Consider the following 21,066-nt stretch of genomic DNA (forward strand, 5'->3'; position numbering starts at 1 on the left):
AGAGTCTGATAAAATGTTTCTAAGTTCATACAAAAGAGGAAAAGCAAGAGAGCAGCCAGGAAGATTCTAAAATGACAAGGAGGAAGCATTCAATTGCTAGACATTAGCATATTTTATAAAGCAGGAGATAATGGCTAAAAGTAAAAAGTTCAAAATAGACACAAGCGTATCTAGAAGCACTTAGAATATGGTAAAGGCCGCCTTTCTCATCGGGGGAAAGGATGGAATGCTTAGCGGACGGTGCGAAAAGAGATAGTCCATCATTTAAAACGGTATAAAGAAATATCACAACCTAACTTATATAAATAACATATTCCAAGTGGATTAAAGATTTTAATGTAAAAAAGGAACTATAAAAGTGTCAGAAGGAAATGTGGTCAAATAGTCTTTCAAATAGGCCTTTCTAAGAAGGACAGCAAATACACAAGCCATTTAATAAAAAGTAGGTACTTACATTAAAAAATTCTCTCTATAAAAAGTCAACATCATAAAATTAAGAACAAGGAAAGCACTCGTGTCACACAGGAAAGAGTTAATATCCCTAATGTATGAAGTGCTCTTAAAATCTACTAGAAAATGAGGGACGTCATGAGAAAAAAATTAGCAAAGAAAGAAAAGTATATGGTCAACAAATGTACAAAAATATTAACCTCCGGCTTCCCTGGTGGCGCAGTGGTTGAGAGTCCGCCTGCCGATGCAGGGGACACGGGTTCGCGCCCCGGTCCGGGAAGATCCCACGTGCCGCGGAGCGGCTGGGCCCGTGAGCCATGGCCGCTGAGCCTGCGCGTCCGGAGCCTGTGCTCCGCAACGGGAGAGGCCACAGCGGTGAGAGGCCCGCATACCGCAAAAACAAAAAAAAATTAACCTCATTAGTAATTGAAGAAAAGCAAGTTAAACAACAAGACGTTCCCTGTGTGTCTGTCATGTATGAAAAAAGGAAGATTATATTTAATCAGATCACATGTGTTATATGCCTGGGAAACTGCCTCCTCATGTACCATTTGAGAAAACACACACACACCACACACACACACCACACACACACACCACACACACACACCACATACACAGACACACACCACACACAGACTTTTGTGGGGGGCAGGGCGGGGGATTTGGCAAATTGTATCAAAAGCCATAAAATGATGTGTTTCAGCTGATCTAGCAGTTCCATTTCTAGAAGTTCATCCTGAGGAAATGCTGAGACATGAAGGAAGATCCAGACGTGAGAACACGACTTCAGGGCTGTGCCGTGTGGAGGGGCGGCCCCATTATAGACAGAGACCCACCGTCGAGTAACTGTTGGGGTCATGGCTTTCCAGAAATGTACACATATATAAAACATAAGCGAAAATGTGGCACACATTATGTGCACGTGGAGAGAATTTTAGACACACGCAAGGCACCTCTGAGAGGACATCCACCCTGGCGACAACAGAGACAGAATCCCGGGTGACTTAATTTTGTTCCTGTTAGCTGACCTTGTGTTTTTCTAATAAAAGTCACTCTTATAAAGGGAAGAAAAATAGTATTCCAGAAATCCCTGCACAAACAATGAGTGCCGTCACATGCTGGCCACGTTTCATTTAATCCCCAGCCGGCCCCAGGAGTTGTGTCCTATACGCCCCTTGGGGACAGAAGTGGGAACTGAGGCTCAGAAAGGAGGTGGCCCAGGTGGCTGACGGGCAGGACCACCTCCAAAGGCAAGTCTCAAGGGGACATCTGAAGACCCCATGTAGCCACAGGGGCTTTTCCACAGAACACTCAAGTGGATGAGACTTTCCCTCCCCCGCGTTGCATCTGCTTCCGCTGTCTGGAGGCCTGGGTCATCTGTTTGGGGGAGCGGAGGCTGGCTGGGCAGGCGAGCGGTCCCCCTGTGGGCTACTGGGGAGAGGACGTGCGTCCTCACCTTATCAGGCAGACAGACCCACTTGTGACTAGAACAAGCCCTTCCTGAAGCAGAACCAGATGGGACTTCACAGTCTACTCCCACTGCCACCAAGAAAGGTCCAGGACCAGCCTGGGGGACACCCACAGCCCCTCTGGTGTGGCCCGTGGAGCAGCGTGGATTCCTCCACGAGTAACGAGGCCACTTCCCTGCTCTGGCAGGACAGGAGCCTGTGACGATCCACTCCGGGGGAATAGGGAAAACCTACCACCCGGCCCCCAGATGTCTAGCGCTAAGACAGCCCCTCAGAGGGTCGGGAGTTGAAGGCCCAGTAATTGCCCTCCGTGCTGAGAGGTTTGCCTGTAACACCCTGGGAAGGCAGCGAGTCGGAACATTTTAAAATAGAGAAGCGAACGATTTCCAATTTCTGTGTGGCAGAGCTTTGCCTAACCAGGCGCGCGCCACTTGATTCTGTCTTGACCTTTATTAAACCTAACGGACGCGACGGATTCATTTCCCCCTAATTGGCTCGAGGACTTTCCTCATTACTGGACGAGCAGTTGGCATTTCGACAATCACAGAAATGTAAATTAGCCCCGAGACCACAGAATTACTCCTCTAATTGGACTGAATCTATCAGAAGGGCTGCGTGGTCATCTGTGTTAACGACGGATCGGATTCAGCGGTGGCTTCAAGGGCCATCTGGGCAGGAGCAGGGGTTCCAGGAAGGCGGGGGAGGAGCACGCAGGCCAGGGCCGCTCACGGGCTCCTGCCACAGGGCCTTTGCACTTGCTGTTCCCTCGCCGGGAACACTTCCCCGTAGCCACACAGCTCGCTTCCTCTCCTTCATGTCTGCTCAGATGTCACATCTCTGTATTCCCTTCCCTGGTTACCCCTTTTAAAATGACAACCTCCCCCATCCCAGACACTGCTAGCCTGGGGATGAGGGGACGTGCGTACCCTGCCGAATCCCAGCACCTGGGACGGTGGTCAGCACCCAGACGCTCGTTTTCATCAACAAGACAATGGACGGCTTGCCTCCCTTTGATGCCCCCCCACCGACCCAGCACTTAGCACAGCACAGAGGCCCCCTCTTTCCCAAATGACCCATCTGTTTATTCTGTAAGTAAACCTAAACGTCGACAGGCAGTCGCACGCAGCAGTGAAGGAGACCCAGCCCTGGGCACAAGGACTCACTCGCATCCCAGCTGGTGACGGAGCGGGGAGACAGGCAGTAAAAAGTAAGCAAAGCAGTGAGACAGTGATGGGTAGAGCCGTGTCGTGCAAGGAGACACAGCCAGGCTTTGGTGCGCTGTGGCTGGGCAGGGCCAAGACCAAGGGTCAGGAGCAGCCAGGCTGGGCGGGGCTCCTGGGCTGTGGGGGATGGAGCTCGGTTTGGACAGGGAGGCCGAAGGTCAGGGGCTGGTGCGGGTGGGCGAGAGGGTGGGCACCAGGACACATGGTCAGCAGGATGGCGGGTGGGCGAGAGGGTGGGCACCAGGACACATGGTCAGCAGGATGGCGAGAGGGTCCTGCACACCATGGGAGGGAGTCTGGGATTAATTCTCAGGGTGGGGAAGCCCTAATGAGGTTGCAATAGCCCTCTCTTGGCTTTTACGTAGAGCAGATGAGAAGGCAGAAGGGTGCAGGCCAGAGATGAGCTGAATTCCAGGTGGGATTGACGCCGACCCGGGTTTTTTAATCAGTAGATGTTGATAAGAGGCCAGGTGAGGAATTCAGGCGAGGCTTTATCAGGGCTGTGCTGAAGCACCAGGGAGCGAGAACTAGAGGTGGCCTTGCCAGCTCCCGGGGAAGGTGGGCTGGTCCCTTAAATGGGGAGCGGGCAGGGGTGGGTCCAGGGCTCAGGCCGGAGGGGAGCCTTAGGCGGTCTGCCCACCCACTCAGTGATGCCGTGTGCAGGGATCGTGGGCAGGACCCGGTTTTGCTCCCTGCACCTGACAAATGGCAGTTGGTTTGTGGCCTTTTTGTACCTTATTGTTCAAAATTTGCCCCAACTGAGCATGCGTGCAGTTATTTTTAGTCCCTTATACTTTCTTCGTATTCTGTTGTCCAGCTGCAAGCACTCCAGTAAAGGGTCCCAGGTCCCAGCCTGTCTCAAAACCACACTTTTGGGACTTCCCTGGTGGTGCAGTAGTTAGGAATCTGCCTTCCAATGCAGGGGACACTGGTTCTATCCCTGGTCTGGGAAGATCCCACATGCCACGGAGCAACTAAGCCCGTGTGCCACAACTACTGAGCCTGTGCTCTAGATCCCACGAACCACAACTACTGAACCCGCATGCTGCAGCTACTGAAGCCCGTGCACCTAGAGCCCGTGCTCTGCAACAAGAGAGCAATGAGAAGCCCAGGCACCGCAACGAAGTGTAGCCCCCACTCGCCGCAACTAGAGAAAGCCCGTGCACAGCAACGAAGACCCAACGCAGCCAAAAATAAATGAATTAAATAAATAAATTTTTTAAAAAGAGTCAACATAACTTATAAAACAAAAACAAAAAGTACCAACAAACAAAAGTCCAGGACCAGATGGCCTCACAGGCAAATTCTATTAAACACTTAAAGAGCTAACAGCTATTCTTCTGAAGCTCTTGCAAAAAACTGCAGAGGAAGGAAAACTCCCAAACTCATTCTACGAGGCCACCTGATATCACCCTGATACCAAAACCAGACAAAGATACCACAAAAAAGAAAACTACAGGCCAATATCACTGATGAACATAAATGCAAAAATCCTCAACAAAATACTAGCAATTCGAATCCAACAACACATTAAAAGGATCATACACCACGATCAAGTGGGGTTTATCCCAGGGATGCAAGGATTCTTCAATATTCGCAAATCAATCAACGCGATACACCATATTAACAAACTGAAGGAGAAAAACCATATGATCATCTCAATAGAGGCAGAGAAAGCTTTTGACAAAATTCAACACCCATTAATGATAAAAACTCTCCAGAAAGTGGGCATAGAGTGAACCTACCTCAACATAACAAAGTCCATATACGGCAAACCCACAGCCAACATCTTACTCAACAGTGAAAAGCATTTCCTCTAAGATCAGGAACAAGACAAGGATGTCCACTCTCGCCACTTTTATTCAACAGAGTTTTGGAAGTCCTAACCACGGCAATCAGAGAAGAAAAAGAAAAAAAAAGGAATCCAGCTTGGAAAAGAAGTTACACTGTCACTGTTTGTAGGTGACATGATACTATATGTAGAAATTCCTAAAGATGCTACCAGAGCTCATCAATGAATTTGGTAAAGTTGCAGGTTGCAAAATTAATACACAGAAATCTGTTGCATTCCTATACACTAACGACGAAAGATCAGAAAGAGAAATTCAAGAAACAATCCCATCTACCATCGCATCCACCCTCAGCGGGGATTCGCCGTCCAGCCTCCTTCCTGGGCTTTGGGCCCGCGTTCCATTCACTCCCTGTCCCTCTTCGTGTCCTGTGAGATGGAGGCCTTCTACCCAGGCCCCCCTCCTCCAGGGACAGGTGGCTTTTCTGGGAGGACACTGCCCAGGGCTGCGAGGCACCCCCGATCAGAACAGAAACTAATCCGATCGTTTCAAACAGGGGATGCAACACAGGACTGGTCACCGGTAGGGCGGGCGGTGGGGAGGGCGGGGCTCAGGCAGCCAGCGACAGGCAACAGCCGGGCTGTGAGGGGCACGGGGTGCACAGCGCCCAGGCCTCTCCCTGGAAGCTGCCGGAAGCACCTAGGGACTGTCAGGGCAGGAGCTGGAGCCCCAGGCATGGGGGAGGGATGCCCAGCCCGGCCCCGCCAGAGCCTCTCCAGGACCTGGACGTGCAGCCTGCAGGGGATCCTGCGGGCACAGCCCCGAGGCCGGGAACATGGAGGACGGCGTGGCCCACCCCGCCCCCCAGCGGTGGTGTGTGGAACTGCTCCAGTGCCCTGGGTCAGGGACGGCCACGGGGCCACATTGCTGTATGACGTTAAACAACTGTTCCACTGAGAACGACATTTAGGAAAGGTGGCTTGAAATGAATGTCGTCCCTGCTCTAAACGGGGGCGGGGCACACCTGCCCTCTCTGACCCCCCGCGGCCCGGGCCTGCTGCCTCGCTCCTCTGCACTCTGCTGTGGCCCACGGGCTGCTAGGCTTGTAAGGAGACCCTGCCCTGAACTCAGGGACTGAGCCGGAGGCCCCAGCCCGGGGCACAGACAGTGGAGCTGCTGCCCTCGGGCCCATGGGTTTCCTGCCACTGGCTGTTAACAGCAGAGGGCAGCCTGCAAAGCACAGGGCAGGCATCACTGAGGCGTCCGCCGGCCTTCCCCACCCGCAGGCCTCTGCGATAACAGCCTGCTGCCCCGGATGTGGGCCTGCCTTCACCCGACGCCAGAGGGGAGGTCCTGGGCTTCTGATCCCGGCCTCCGGGCTCGCCCGTGGAGGTCCCACCTCCCTTCCATGTCTCTGTCTGATTTTTTCTTTCTTCTTTCTTGCTATTTATAATTTACTTTATCTTGCTGGGATTTTTCTGTTTCCTGGCAAGCTGCCTTAAATCCGGTCAACAATAAAAGTTTATAAAAATAGAGTGGCCCTATGACCCAGCCACCCCACTCCTGGGCGTATTTCCAGACCAAACTCTAATGCAGAAAGATCCAGGCACCCCCATGTTCACAGCAGCACTGTTCACAGTAGCCAAGACACGGGAACAACCTGAATGTCCATCGACAGATGATGGATAAAGAAGATGTGGTGTATATATATATACAATGGAATAGTACTCAGCCATAAAGAGAATGAAATAATGCCACTTGCAGTAACATGGATGCAACTAGAGATTATCATACTACGTGAAGTAAGTCAGACAAAGACAAATACCACATGATACCAATTACATGTGGAGTCTAAAACATGACACAAATGAACCTATCTATGAAAGAGAATGGACTTGTGGTTGCCAAGGGGGAAAGGGGTGGGGGAGGGATGGAGTGGGAGTTTGGGTCTAGTAGCTGTAACCTATTATATATAGAATGGATAAACAACATGTCCTACTGTATAGCACAGGGAACTATATTCAATATCCTGGGATAAACCATAATGGAAAAGAGTAGAAAAAAGAATGTATATATATCTATAACTGAAAAAAATAAAAGTTTAAAAATATATATACATATATACACACATCTGTACACTTAATGTACGTAAGTATGTGTGATTCTGTACATGCATATCTATCTCTATAATCTGTATGGATTCTACACGCCTGTCTATCCATATCTATATCCAGATCTACAGCAATATCTATATCTACGCCTCTGTAGCTCCATCCATACCCATTTCCACACCTAATCCATATCTACACCTACACCTGCATCACCCCAGTCCGCAAATGTCCCCTGATGTCCCACAGGCAACGCCAACCCCAGACCCCTCCCCAACAGCTAGGGGGACACTGCCCAGCTCAGAGCTCAGAGCCCCCTTTACAAAGTGGAGACCCAGACCAGGGGTGTTGGGGACCCACCTGTGGTCAAAGCACCAGGGCCAGACGGAGCCTGCTGCCGGGCCTCCTTTTGCTGGACGCCCCTTCTTCAACACCTCGGAGGGTTTCTGTCTTCCTTCCAATCCCTCGTCACTGTGACCACCGGCTAGAACTCACCCAGGGGAGCATCAACCTGGCCCTTTGTCGCTGTCTAATGGCCAAACCCGCAGTCACTGTGCATTCACAGAGCTCAGGTCTCCCAGCTACAGCTGGGTGCGAGGGAGCTTCCACACCTGGACCCCTCCCTGCCTCACCAGCTGGGACCGGGGGCTTTGCCCAGCTCTGCCCTCCACCTGCGCCGGTCAGCACCCCGTGACCCCCATGCGGCCTCGGCTGTCCCCCACGTGCACTGGGCACCTACCCCACTCCTGGACGCCCCCTCACTGCGGGCCGCGCACTGTACGTGGTGGGCGTGGGCACTGCTCGTGTTACGTTCGGATCACCCCCCGCCCCGTCCCCTCTGTCTCCCCGACCACTGCGCAGGGTGCCCTCTCTTCCCAGTGAGGTGTCTCGTGCCCCCAGTTAGTTACCACGGCAACAGGCTCCTGCCTCTCCTTCAGGAGACGCTCCTTCGTGGAGGCTCACCTCCTTCCCCGTTCCCCATGCTGCAAAATCCTCCAGGAGGATATTCCCACCCAGGTGCCACCAGGGATGGAGACAGGCCTGTCTCTCCATCGCCCTCTCCCAGGCGCCTACGTGGTGACACCCAGGGCAGTGCCTCCCCCACCCCCCATACCAAGTTCTCTTTCGGACAGATTGGGGTCTCAGATGGACCCCGACCCTAACCTTACCCCGTACACAGCCTGCTTCCTGGATGCTGGTGGTGGCGTCCAGCCTCACTTCTCTCTCCCCAACGGCATGTGGGATGAGGCTGTCGCCCTCATCCGGCCCCCCGACACCTGGTGTCTTCTCACCTCGACCACACCCACTGTTCCTCCCTCCCTGCTCGGTTCCCCCATGCTGGCTTCTGCCTGACCCCGCACTGCCTCCGACTTGAGCCACTGCGAGCCCCTGGGGGTCCCCGTCCTCAAATTCCTCCTCCTGCCCTCACGGCCCACAACCCCTGGCCGGGCCCACCTGGCTGGGTTGGCAAGGCCCGGTCGCCCTTCCAGGCAGGTCCCTTCCTGCCCTCAGGCTCCCAGCTGGGTTTGGTTTGGAAGGAGGCAGGGCGCAAGAGGTCTGTCGGGGCACTTCTCCCCTGCCCCTCCCTGTGTGGGCGCCTTGCGTCTCCAGTGGTGGTTCATCCCCCCCAGGGCGGTCCCTCCACCCAGGCGCATGTCCACTGAGCCCCCTGCTACCCACACCCAGGCCAGGGGTCAGGGGCAGCCCCCAGGGGCTCTGCAGCTTCCTTGGGACTCTGACTGTGGTTCCCGAGCTGACATCCTCTAACACTGGGAAGGATTAGAATCCAGTGTCGAGGTGCAGGAATCAATCAGACACGGAGAGCTGGTACTTTCTGCCAGGTTCAGGAATCATCGGAAAGGATTTGTCTTTAATGACGAAAACAGCTGAGAAAAGTCAGCATACCGAAGACTCTGCCGGCTAATCCTCTGATTCCATTTTAACGTGTATAACTGAGGATTGATTCTCAATTTGTGATTTAAAATTGGACCTTGTCAGAGAATTTTAAACATTAGCAAACAATACCGAAATGCTTCAGGGAAGCTGAGATTTGGTATAAGTTTAATATACTAGACACTCTAGAGCTTTTAAGCGCTTAGGGGAATTTCTGCCATGATATCAGGCACTCAATGTGCTTACAGAGAAAAGAAAATACGCCACATTTGTGTCATTTTAAAAGCTCAAGGGAATTGAATTAACTAAAGGCAGAAATGGAACTGATGGTTGTTTAATAGCATTTAATCTGTTAAACTGAGTTAATCAAGCATTAATCAAAGAAAAGGGGAAGCTGAGTGTTCTTACTTTATTTATAACCACAATAATATGGTCTCTAGGTTTAACTGAAAAGCTTAAAGCAAACAGGTTTGGAAAGGTGTAACTTCAATAAACTGTATATAAGTTTTTAAAAACCAGCCTTAAATAATCTTTTCTGTGACCTAAGTCCCTACAGACAAACAAAAACCTAAATGAAACCCCAGAAAAAACCCACAAAATCCACAAGGACCCCAAACCAATCAGAGTTCAGCCCCACATCAGCAGAGCTCGGCCACAGTGGACCCCGAGGCCTGGCCCCGGCCGCTGCCCTTCCGTCCATCCGTGGGCATTTACAGAGCGCTCAGTAGTGCTCCAGGCCCTGTGCAGAGCAAGCCTGGCCGGCTTACGGTCCGCAGAGTGGCGGCTGGGCGGAGGCTGGTTCTCAAAGTGGGTTCCCTGGACCAACAGAGTCAGTGGCCCTTGGGAATTTGTTGGAAATTAAGATTCCTGGCTGGGCTTCCCTGGTGGCGCAGCGGTTAAGAATCCGCCTGCCAGGGCAGGGGACACAGGTTCGAGCCCTGGCCCGGGAAGATCCCACATGACGCAGAGCAACTAAGCCCATGTGCCACAACTACTGAGCCTGCGCCCTAGAGCCCGTGAGCCACAACTACCGAGCCCGCGTGCCACAACTACTGAAGCCCGTGCACCTACAGCCCGTGCTCTGCAACAAGAGAAGCCACCGCAATGAGAGGCCCGCGCACCGCAACGAAGAGGGGCCTCCACTGGCTGCAACTAGAGAAAGCCCGCACACAGCAACAAACACCCATCGCAGCCAAAAATAAACAAATAGATGAATTTTTAAAAAAAGATTCCCGGGCTCCACCCTGCCATACTGAATCCACATCTCTGGGTTGGGGCCCAGTGATCTATTTTAAGGAGACTCTAAGGGATTCTGGTGCAGCTGGAGTCTGAGAACCAGGCCCAGAGACCAGCCTCACCCTTCTGGTAGGTCTCCTGGCCCCTCCTGCTCTGCCTGTGAACGTGCTCTGCTCAGCGCTCTGAGCGGTGGAGCGGCTGTCACAGCATCCTGGGGCCTCAGTGAGACAGGCTGGGACCTGGAACCTGGGCCCCTTTGCTGCAGTGCTTGTACCTGGACACACCTCTCCTCCAGCAATAAATACGAAGAAACTATACGGGACTAAAAATAAATGCACGCATGTGCAGCTGCTGCAAATTCTGGACAAAAGATACAAAAAGACCAAATAAAACCCAGCTGCCGCTTCTGAAGAGCTGGGAGCAAAAACAGGGTGTCAGGAGCAAAAGCAGGGCACCTAGCAGGCCCCCTGCACTCAGCACCACCTGGGCGCTGGGCAGACCACCTGAGCCACGCCTCCAGCCCGACCCCTGGACACACCCCTACCCTCACCCCATGTAAGGGACCAGCCCCCCCTCAGGGAGCGGGCAAGCAAGGGAAGCTGTTGTTTGGTCTCCGCACCGCCCCCCCCAACCTGCAGCAGGGGCCCCAGGAACGCCTTGCCTGAATTTCCTGTCTGGCCTCAGGACAATTTCTATCGATTGGGGAAGGCCAAGAACCCTGGTCGGTGTCATCAGGACTCAGCATCCTGGCTAACTGTGATTCTTGTCCCATATAATGGGACAGTCACTGCACACGCTGGCTTCCTCTGTTTTACATCCAGAAACAGCTCTGAACCTCAGGCTTGGCTGCTGGTGGCTGGGAGCTCGTGGCCCACCTGCTGCTGCAGGACTTGCTCAGTTCACTGGCCGTCCCCAGACCCTGAGCCTTGGCCTCTCTGAAGAGGGGCCGGAGGCCACGGCAGTGAGGTCAGAGGTGACAGTGTGGGGGTCACATCCTTGACCTCCAGCTCTGGCTTCCCAGCTGCTGGCAGCCTCGCTCCCACACAGCCAGAGCCCCGTGGGCCACCGTCATTTCCAGGCCGTTGGAGCTGCCCTGCTTCACAGTTTGGACCCATGACCAAGCTCAGTCAGCTTCCCCTGGAGAGAGGACATCACCAGCTGGGGCACCAACAGCTGCCTAAGTTACTCTGCCCCCGGATGGGACGCTCTTGGTGCTGGCAATGCTGATAATTAAGAATAATCAGGGGCTTCCCTGGTGGCGCAGTGGTTGAGAGTCCGCCTGCCGATGCAGGGGACGTGGGTTCGTGCTCCGGTCCAGGAAGATCCCACATGCCGCGGAGCGGCTGGGCCTGTGAGCCATGGCCGCTGAGCCTGTGTGTCTGGAGCCTGTGCTCTGCAACGGGAGAGGCCACAGCAGTGAGAGGCCCGCGTACCGCAAAGAAAAAAAAAAAAAAAGGTCTAAAAAAAAAGAGAGAGGAAACTTAAAACAGTGTTTTTTTTTTAAAAAAAATAAAGGGGTAATCAGGTTAAAACAAGGTCATTCAGGTGGGCCCTAATCCAGTGTGACTGGTGTCCTTCTAACGGGGAGCACACACAGAGGGAGGGGACGTAAAGACACAGGGAGAAGACGGCCATGTGATTGGAGGGTCGCATCTACAAGCACCAGGGTTCACAGCAAATACCGGGAGCTGGGAGAGGCAGGAAGGACCCTCCCTGGGAGCCCCCGGGGGCGCAGCCCCGGAGACTTCAGACTCCAGCCTCAGTGCAGTAAGAGGAGGGGGCCGTGGCTTTAGGCCTCCCGGGTGACGGTACTCTGTCAAGGCTAACAGATCCAGTGTCAAAAACTCTTTGATTTGGGGGCTCTGGTGTCGCCACTGGGTAGACAGCTAACCAGCTGGTTAGTTAGGCTTGAGCTAGTGGGGATATGCGTTCCAGCCCCTGGTACCAATGGCTAAGCTGCTTCCCCATCCTGGGCCTCTGAGCATTCTGTGTGGAGCGGGGTCACAGCACCTCAGAAGGAGCATTTGTGCGTGAAGGGCAAGGAATTGGTGACCTGGTGACCTGGTCGTAACCCACGACCTGGTGCTGAGGGCTCAAACCCGAACTCTCCTGGAAGCAGGGTCCTTTGGCACCCCAGGTCCACAGCCCTTGAAAGCCCTGCCCATCCCTCTCTGGATGGGCTGTGTCACGTCACGTTAATCATGCTGTGACCGTCCCGCTGAGCCGTGAACAGAGCCCAGGATATACTAGCCTTTGACTGGGCTCCGAACCAAACCTGATTTTATCCTAAGAATACACTGAACCAAGGAGGTGAAAGGCCTGCACACTGAAAACTATAAGACATTGATGAAAGAAGTTGAAGAAGACACAAATAAATGGAAAAGTATCCATGCTCATGGATCGGAAAAATGTTGTTAAAATGACTGTACTACCCAAAGCAATCTACAGATTGAGTACATCCCTATCAAAATGCCAATGACATTTTTCCTCAAAAATAGAACAGCCAATCCTATAATTTGTGTGGAACCACAAAGACCCCAGAGCAATCTTGAGAAAGAAGAACAAAGCTGGAGGCATCACACTCCCTGATTTCAAACTACCTTGCAAAGCTACAAGAATCAAAACATATGGCATTGGCATAAAAACATTCCATAGATCAATGGAACAGAATACAGAACCCAGAAACAAACCCATGCACACATTGTCAATTAATTTATAACAAAGGAGCCAAGAATATACAACGAGGAAAAGATAGTCTCCTCAAAAAATGGTGCTGGGAAAACCGGACAGCTCCATGCAAAAGAGTAAAACTGGACCACTGTCTTACACCATACAGAAAAATTAACTCAAAATGGACTAAAGCTTTGAGCATAAGGCCTGGAATCATAAAATTCCTAGAAGAAAACGTCCTCTCTGGAGCCTTCTCTACAAGCTGCCCCCCCAGGAGCAGCCGTGGGGAATTCAGATGCTCACAACCCCCATCTGCACCCTGCTTCACACACATCCACCAAGACAAGCCCACGAAACAGGGTGGGTCTCCTCGTCGCCATCGTGCAAACTCCCCAAGCCGAGGACCAGCCTTTACAATTTCCACCCCCCCACCAGCCCCCACTTTAGTGTAATGCAACGAAACGCGTGGCTTGAGAAAGAAAGTCACATCCAAAACACAACCTCTTGTTACCATATTCATAATGTTTCCCAGTCCCGCTGCCATCGAGGTTTCTTACATTGACCTAAGTTTGGGGGCCTTACGTCCCCCTTACTGGTAACACGCAGCTCACGGACCAGCCAGGCCAACAGGTCTGCTCGGCAGACGGTCCCCTCATGAGGCCTCGGTGGCCAGGCAGTGACACTTACCCTCATGCCCAGCTCGATGTTCTCCCCACCGTACACCTCCATGCCCGGGTCCAGCAGGCCGATGTCCCCGAAGTACTCCCGGTCCACCACGAAGGAGCAGCCGATCATGGCCGGGGTTCTGGAGGGAAGCAGGCAGTGCATGAGCTGGTTGCTGGTGTGTGGCCCCGGATCTCCACAGCCTGGGTGGGCTCACCATCCTCTTTCCAAGTCCCCACACCTCATCCCTGCACTCCTCGCCTCCGCTTGGTCACTGTGCCCAGGGCTTGGGACACGGGCAGGGCTGCCTAGGACTTGCCTTTGCATCCCTCAGAGATGACAAAAACCAGTATTCAATTCAGGCAACTTAGTGGAAATTTTTAAAAATCTGTTTACCCGATGAGTTGTTTAGTTGCCCTGATCATCAGTCACTTGCCTACCTCCTTCGTTATTTTATCTGTGTATCAGTAGTCAGGGCTGTAATGGGCGGTTGCACAGGCTGTGCACTGCTCAACTCTATGGAAGCTCTTCAATATCAGACTCTCTCTGAATGACACACCTTGAAGTTGTACAGTACACAACCTGTGCAGCTGTCTGCAAAAGACTGCCAACTGTACTATTATTCCTGTAATAATTCTATTTACAGCTACATATTTTTAAAATGTCAGTAAATCTTGCCTTGTCCCAAGCAATTGTATCTGTAAAATCATGTGTCAATGTGCTGGTTATAGTTTTTTCTAAAATGCATTAACAATCTATCAGTGTTGAGACCTCCACTGGTCTCATGGAGCAGCAGTGGTCAAAGCAGGACAGGGTGAGACAGAGTGGCAGAGAAAAGTGGACGGTGTCACTGTGAATAGAACTGCACATTTGCTGACTCATTCATTCATTCATGATACATTCACATCATGAATGCAGGATATACTGAGTGCCTATTAGTCGGAGGGGATAAAAAAGAGAAAGGAAAGAGAACGGAAAAATAGCTTGCTAGCAAGAAGTAGACACAGTCTCTGTTTTGTAAGAAAGCAGGACCTTCCAAGCTTTTGAAGGACGTGTTTCCCTCAAAACAAAGACACCTCCCTTGTAGGCTGAGGGCTTAGTTTCTTCCGAGCTCTGAGAGGACTAGTAAAGGCTCCCCACTGGGGCTTCCCTGGTGGCACAGTGGTTAAGAATCTGCCTGCCAATGCAGGGGACACGGGTTCGAGCCCTGCTCTGGGAAGATCCCACATGCTGCGGAGCAACTAAGCCCGTGCGCCACAACTACCGAGCCTGCTCTCTAGAGCCCGCGAGCCACAACTACTGAAGTCCGCGTGCCTACAGCCTGTGCTCTGCAACAAGAGAAGCCACCGCAGTGAGAAGCCCGTGCACCGCAAAGAAGATCCAACGCAGCCAAAAATAAAATAGAACAAATAAATTAAAAAACAAAAACAAAAAGGCTCCCCACTGTCCCCGAAGGCCCCTGTGGTCCTGGCAAGGCTGAAGGCTAAGGCTGTTTCCTGCTCCGTTCCCCCCGCTGTCCCGCTGCTCCCACAGGTATGAAGTCACTCATGATAACGCCATGATAAATTGTTCTCAATCACAATTTAAAAGAAGCATTTCTTTTCAATGTGACTAGGACATCAGAAGCAAATGCCCATGAGTTGTCCAAGAATAACAGAGGCATTAAAAGGCGATTATCCTTTTATTTGTAAAAAGATCCAATTTGTTCAGTCATGACATTTGAGCCACAAATCTAACAGCAACGAAATTTTAATGTCATCTGTGATGTGTAATAGCAAGCGTTTGACTGGTTAAGTTATGGTTCACCAACCAAGAGAGATATTTCTCTCATTTTCTTAACGACACAAAAATCTCAGGCGATCTCTGGTGAACTTAACTACCAAATCCCTCCCAAGTCTGATGTAGCTAGTAAGAATTTTTTTATTACTGCTCAGAGTTCCAAAATAAACTTAAACTCAGAAGGCGATGGAAGCAGAATCAGCTGGCACGGAATTTATTTGCATGAGAAATTCTTGCTGTGTTTACAGAAAACAGCCAGGGCCGAGGGGTTCTCAGGTTCGGCCGGGCAGGGGGAGACGTGTCGTCCTGGGGGCATCCTTACATCGGGGCTGATGTGCACATGCCGGGATATAGCAAGCGGCATCTCTGCAAAGGGTCCTCACCCGGGCTCTTGCCTTGTAAAGGCAACAGACATGCGGACACACACAGATGCATGGATGCACACAACACACACGCGTGCGTGCAAAAGTACACACATGCAACAGACAGGTACACGGACACATGTAGACACACACGCAACACACCCACTACAAGGCCAGACACACACCCAACAAACAGATGTACAGATATACAGACACATGTAATACACGTACATGGTCCCACAAACGTACCCACAGATAGATACCCATACACACAGACCTACATGTACACACCCAGATGCACACAGGTAACACCCAGAGAAACACACATGTGCACCCCCGCACACATAAACACAGACCCACACCTGCAGTGAACACACACACAGATACACATACAACACATGCACACACAGAGACACACCCAGACACCCACGCATAGACAATCCACATCCTCGAGTCCATGGAATTCTGGAGTTCTGTATAAATGGGAGTGCATAGAATTAAGGTCACAAACGGGTCCTTCAGCCTTCAGGAGAGTGACAAGGGACAAGAGAGTCATCTGCTCCCGGCATCTTGAGGAAGAACACGTGCTCGCAGGCAGGGCATGGCCAGGCAATCGGCACAAGCACAGGGAAGGCGTGTGCAGAATCTTGCAGACTCGCTGCCGAACTGGGTGCAGGGGTCACATGCACTGGTGGCGAGTTTGTGGAGAAACTGGGGTGGGTTGGCTCAACTGTCTTGGAAAAGTCCAAAGCTATGAATAGACAGCCAACGATACCTGTGCAGTGATGCAACGACGACCCGGCTCGGTGTGCACCAGCTGTGTGACCTTGGGCAAGTCGCTCAGCTTCTCTGTGCTCGGCTGCCCCACCCATAACGTGAAAGGCAGGACGGTGCCTCCTCCACAGGCTGCTGTGCAGATGAAAACTGCATAGAGGAGTGTCTGGAGCCTGGGAACCGTTTGCTGTTATTATTTTATCCCCTGATTCCACAGCTGGCATTTATCCTAGGAGACTAATCCAAAAGCTATTCGCACAAAGCTGTGCACTGCAGCGTGAGTTATAGCGGCCAAAGGGAAATCAACTTAGAGTCCATCAGTGTAGACGGTCGAATGAATTTCGAGCCATCCCTTTTATGGACTGTTACCCACCCAGCAGGCGAGGTGCTTACCAAGACCCCCAGCACCACGGGAAGTGACGGCTCAGGAGAGGGTAAGTGACAAGTCAGCAGGAAAATGTCACTATGCTACCACCGTGACCGGAGAAGCAATTATGTGTGAATGTGTGTGTGCACGCGGGTCTATGTGTGGTCTTGCGCATATGTGTGTGTGTGTGTGCGTGTGTGTCTGGGTGGGCGGGTCTGTGTGGTTTTGTGTGTGAGAGTGTGTACGTGTGTCTGTGTGCTTGCATTTGTATCTGTGTGTGCACCTCTATGCACGTGTGTGCATCTGTGTGTGATTTTGCGCATGTGTGTGTGAGTGTGCGTGTGTTACTTGGGGCCTCGTTCCACGCTCCCCTGCTTGGTGGGGGGGACTGGGTGCTGGGAGGGGGCCCCTCTGCCACCCCCCGAGCGTCCCCCTTTCCTCCGGGCTCCTCTGGCCCCACTGGTAGCGACTTACACCCGCAATCCCTCCGCCTCCACCAGACACACTGGCCTGGATCTGGACTCCCCTCGGGGGACGGGGTGCAAACCCTCGCACGAGCTCCACGGCCCCTGGAAGATGCGAGCCGCGTGCGCCAAGGGGCTGCACTGCCCTCCCCGAGGCGGGGGTCCGTACGACGCGGCCAAGACGCTCCGCGCCTGCACCCTGCTGGCAGCTCGGAGCCACGCGGAGACGGGGACGAACACGCCACTGGTCACGGGTCCCGTTTTGACCTCCTTCAGACCCGGGAAATAGCTCCATTTCAGTGACATGGTTTGCGCATGCGGCCAGCCGCCCCCAGCACGCAGGACCCCTGGGCCCACACCAGGCCTGCGGGCCCCTCACTCCCCTTTCCACGTGCGGGGGGAGTCGTCTTTCTCCTTCTGTCAAGGCTGAGATACTTCCCTCCAGCAATCCAAGCCTTCTTCTCACGCCTTTTTCTTCCTTGAGCTTCAAGGATAATGAACGGTAGGGAAATTTCCTAAAGGAAATCTTCACACGCCAGCCTCTCCCAGGCTAATTTCCCACCCGGGCTCCAGGGTGGGTGTGCGAGCTGCATCCTTCAGGAGAAGGGCAGCGGGTCCGCGCCCAGGTCCGAGGGAAACGAGAAATCCCAGAGCGGTTTTCAGGAGAGACCCTTCCAGGCCCGCGCTGTCCCCGGGGATGCAGTTTCCCAGCCTGGGGTCCGGGGGTCGGGGTGTGCAGGGTGAGGGGCTCCATCAGAGGGTGGCCAGGAGCCTTTTCTGCAGGCACTGGGGTGCCAGGGCTTTTCCCGCGGGGTCTGCTGTCGCGGGGAGGTTGTGTGAAGACCCTTCCCTGAGAAGGGGGAGAGGAGGGCCATCCTCTGGATAACAACCTTGGAAGCAAAGGACCTCGCGGCTGCCCCTGCGGTCCTGTTTCTCCTGAACCCCCAGCTCGAGGCCCGAGGGGAACAGGCTGCGGGGAGCGCTGGGGACTGTGGTGCTGCCCCTCCCGGGGGACCAGTGGCAGCTCAGCTCCAGTGGACCGTCACCAGGCAGGAATGGGGGCCTGGGTTTTCCAGAATCTTCTACTTTTCAAAGAGTAGATATCAATTTCATGTGAAATCTCTTAAGTGTAAACATTGGTTCCAATTCAAAACATACACGGTACAATCGAGGCAACACGCTGTAACTCAGAGACGGCCTTTTCTAGAACTTGAAGGACGCGGTTACGCCACCCTTGGCTCCCCGGGTGCTGTGCACACTGAGACGGGAGATTCAGAGTGACTTCTCTCCCCAGGAAGAGGGGCCGGGGGTCTGGGGGCAGGGCAGTGAGTCCCGGCACGGAGCCTGCTGAGGGCCAGGCGGGTCTGGGGAGGCTCCGGTCGGCCTCCTCTCTTCCCCGAGGGACACACCACATCTGATTCCCAGGGAGCCTTGGCTGGGCGCGGTCAAAGCCATCAGCCCCGCAGGCAGCCTTGAGAGGCCCTTGTCGGGACTCTGCTTCCCCGCGGGCTGCACTCATGCCCGTCGAGGACGCAGTTCGGGGACTGGCTGTGGTCGTGGCTCCGCGTGGAGCTGAGGAATGCTTGTGACTGTCACATGCAGCACCGGCTCCAGACTGCCACCATGGTCTCGCCTCAGCGTGGCTGTGTGCCGGCTCCATCCCCACGGGGACGCCCTCCTGGCAGATGCCCAGCAAGGCTTAGACCTTCCAGTCTCAGCGCAGGGCTCTGCAGAGGGCCTGTTCTGGACATTGGCCATTTTAGGTTACCCAGCATGTTCACTTCCCGTGGCTGCGAAAAGAAGTACCATAAACGGGCTTCAGACCAGAGATGTGTGTCCTCTCCCAGCTCCTGACGCCAGAAGTCCGAGGTCGAGGTGTTGGACTGGAGATGTGTGTCCTCTCCCAGCTCCTGGCGCCGGAAGTCCGAGGTCAGGTGTGTTGGACTGGAGATGTGTGTCCTCTCCCAGCTCCTGGCGCTGGAAGTCCGAGGTCGAGGTGTCCCAGGGCCGCGCTCTCTCTGGAGGCTCCAGGGGAGGGTCCTTCCTGCCTCTTCCAGCTGCTGGGGGCCCCAGGCGTCCCTTGGCTTCTGGCTGCGTCCCTCCCGTCTCTGACTCCAGAGTGGCGTGGCCTTTCCTCTTCTGTGTGTGTCTCTCCTAAGGACACTCATGACGGCATTCAGGGCCCAGCCTGGTGATCCAAGGTAATCTCCCCGTCACAAGATCCCAATTGCATCTGCAAAGATCCTTTCCCCAATGAGGTCGCCTTCATGGGCTCTGGGGGTCAGGATGTGGACACGCCTGTCTGCTGCGCCCAGCCTTCTTATAAACACCCCAACATCTTTTAGGGAGACCGCCTCTCTCCTTGCACATACTCCCTGTGGGACGGTGAGTCCCCAGACCTTCCCCTCTGTGAAGGTCAGAGAGTCGCTGGAGGACGCCTTCTCCCATCTGCTTCCAGGAAAGGTGGGGGCAGGGGTTTGCGGCCCAAGTTCAGCCCCTGCCTCCTCTGTTCCGGGGACTGACTGGGGTGGAGGGACACCCGTCCGCAGTGTCGGGGAGACGTCTGGCTTTCCTGCTGCCTCCTCCCCAGAGCCGCTTCAGCTCACGTTAGCTGGCGCCCTTCTCTGTTGCTGGAATCCTCCTGGTCCCGGCTCAGAGATGCTAATTTAACTGGCATGGTAAGCAGCTTGGGCATTGGAATTATTGCTTTTTTGTATGTTTTGAAATTCATTTTAAAAATCAACTCAACAAAGTTAAATTTACACGCAACAGGACACATCCCTTCAAAGCGTGTGGTCCGAGTGGTCTGACGGAGGGAACGTCGGGTAACCCCGTCCCAGTCCAGACGGAGAATGTGCCCACGCAGGGCTCCTCGGTCCTCCACCAGGGGACTGCGTTCTCTGGGCTTCTCTGTGCATCAGATCACACACTGCGCGCTCTCGTGTATCTGGCTCTTTCGCCTCTGTTTCACCATTTTGAGTTTCACCCGCATTGTTACGGGCATAACCGTTTATTCCCTTTTAGTTCTGAGAAGCCTCCCGTTACATAGATAGGTTATGCTTCGTTTATCTAGTCACCTGTTGGTGGACATCTGGGTCCAATTCGGGACTACTGTGAGTAAAGCTGCCACCACAAACATTCGCAGGTGTCTTTTGTAGACGTGCGTTTTCATTTCCTTTGGGAAGATACCTGGGGTAGAGCGGCTGGTCATACAGGAAGTGTTTTTACCTCTTTGAGAAACTGCAAGTATTACAAAGTGGTCTTGCCGATGCCTTCTCGCACCGGCCGTGCTGAGAGTTCCGACTACTCCGTGTCACCAGTCCCCGCTGCCACTGGTCTGTCTGTCCGTTCTAGCAGGCATGCAGGGCCCCTCACTGGGACACTGTGTGACTCCGTGGGGGGCGTTTTTCTATGAGTGTGTTAGCACTTTGTCTACCTTCCTGTGTGCAGTATCTGTTCGAGGCCTTTGCCCATTTTTTGTTTGGGTTTTGGGCATCAGGGGTTTCAAATGCTCTCCAGGTAATAGTAATAAGGAGCAAAGCTTGAGACGATGCACAGTCTGTCCAGAGCGTCCCTCCTGCAGCTCGGGGCATCCAGGCTGCTCTGAGACTTAATTTCTCGCTGGACGGCTCTTTGCTCATGGAGGGTAGGTGCCCGGAAGCCCCCGTAAGACACTCCTAGGGGAAGAGAGAGCTTTCAGAGGCGCAGTGAGGGATGGTCTTGGTCACTTGCGGGCAGAGCGGCTTGTTTCAGCAGGGACACATCAGTTTGTACAGATGAGGCAGGAGGGTCCCAGCCCGAGGCCCTAAGATCCA

The 21,066-nt window shown here is 53.4% G+C and overlaps 1 protein-coding gene across 3 annotated transcripts in view; it reads right to left on the reverse strand.

The window, feature by feature from the left end:
• Positions 1-21,066, reverse strand: part of GALNT9 (polypeptide N-acetylgalactosaminyltransferase 9) — a 91,824-nt gene that overhangs the window by 22,287 nt on the left and 48,471 nt on the right. For all 3 annotated transcript variants that reach the window (XM_004276624.3, XM_049697919.1, XM_049697918.1), the window contains exon 6: positions 13,530-13,647. In XM_004276624.3, coding sequence (XP_004276672.1) covers positions 13,530-13,647 — 118 coding nt within the window. The remainder of the gene's footprint in view (positions 1-13,529; positions 13,648-21,066) is intronic.

This window comes from Orcinus orca, chromosome 15 (assembly GCF_937001465.1).
Source record: "Orcinus orca chromosome 15, mOrcOrc1.1, whole genome shotgun sequence".
NCBI classification, from domain to species: Eukaryota; Metazoa; Chordata; class Mammalia; order Artiodactyla; family Delphinidae; genus Orcinus; species Orcinus orca.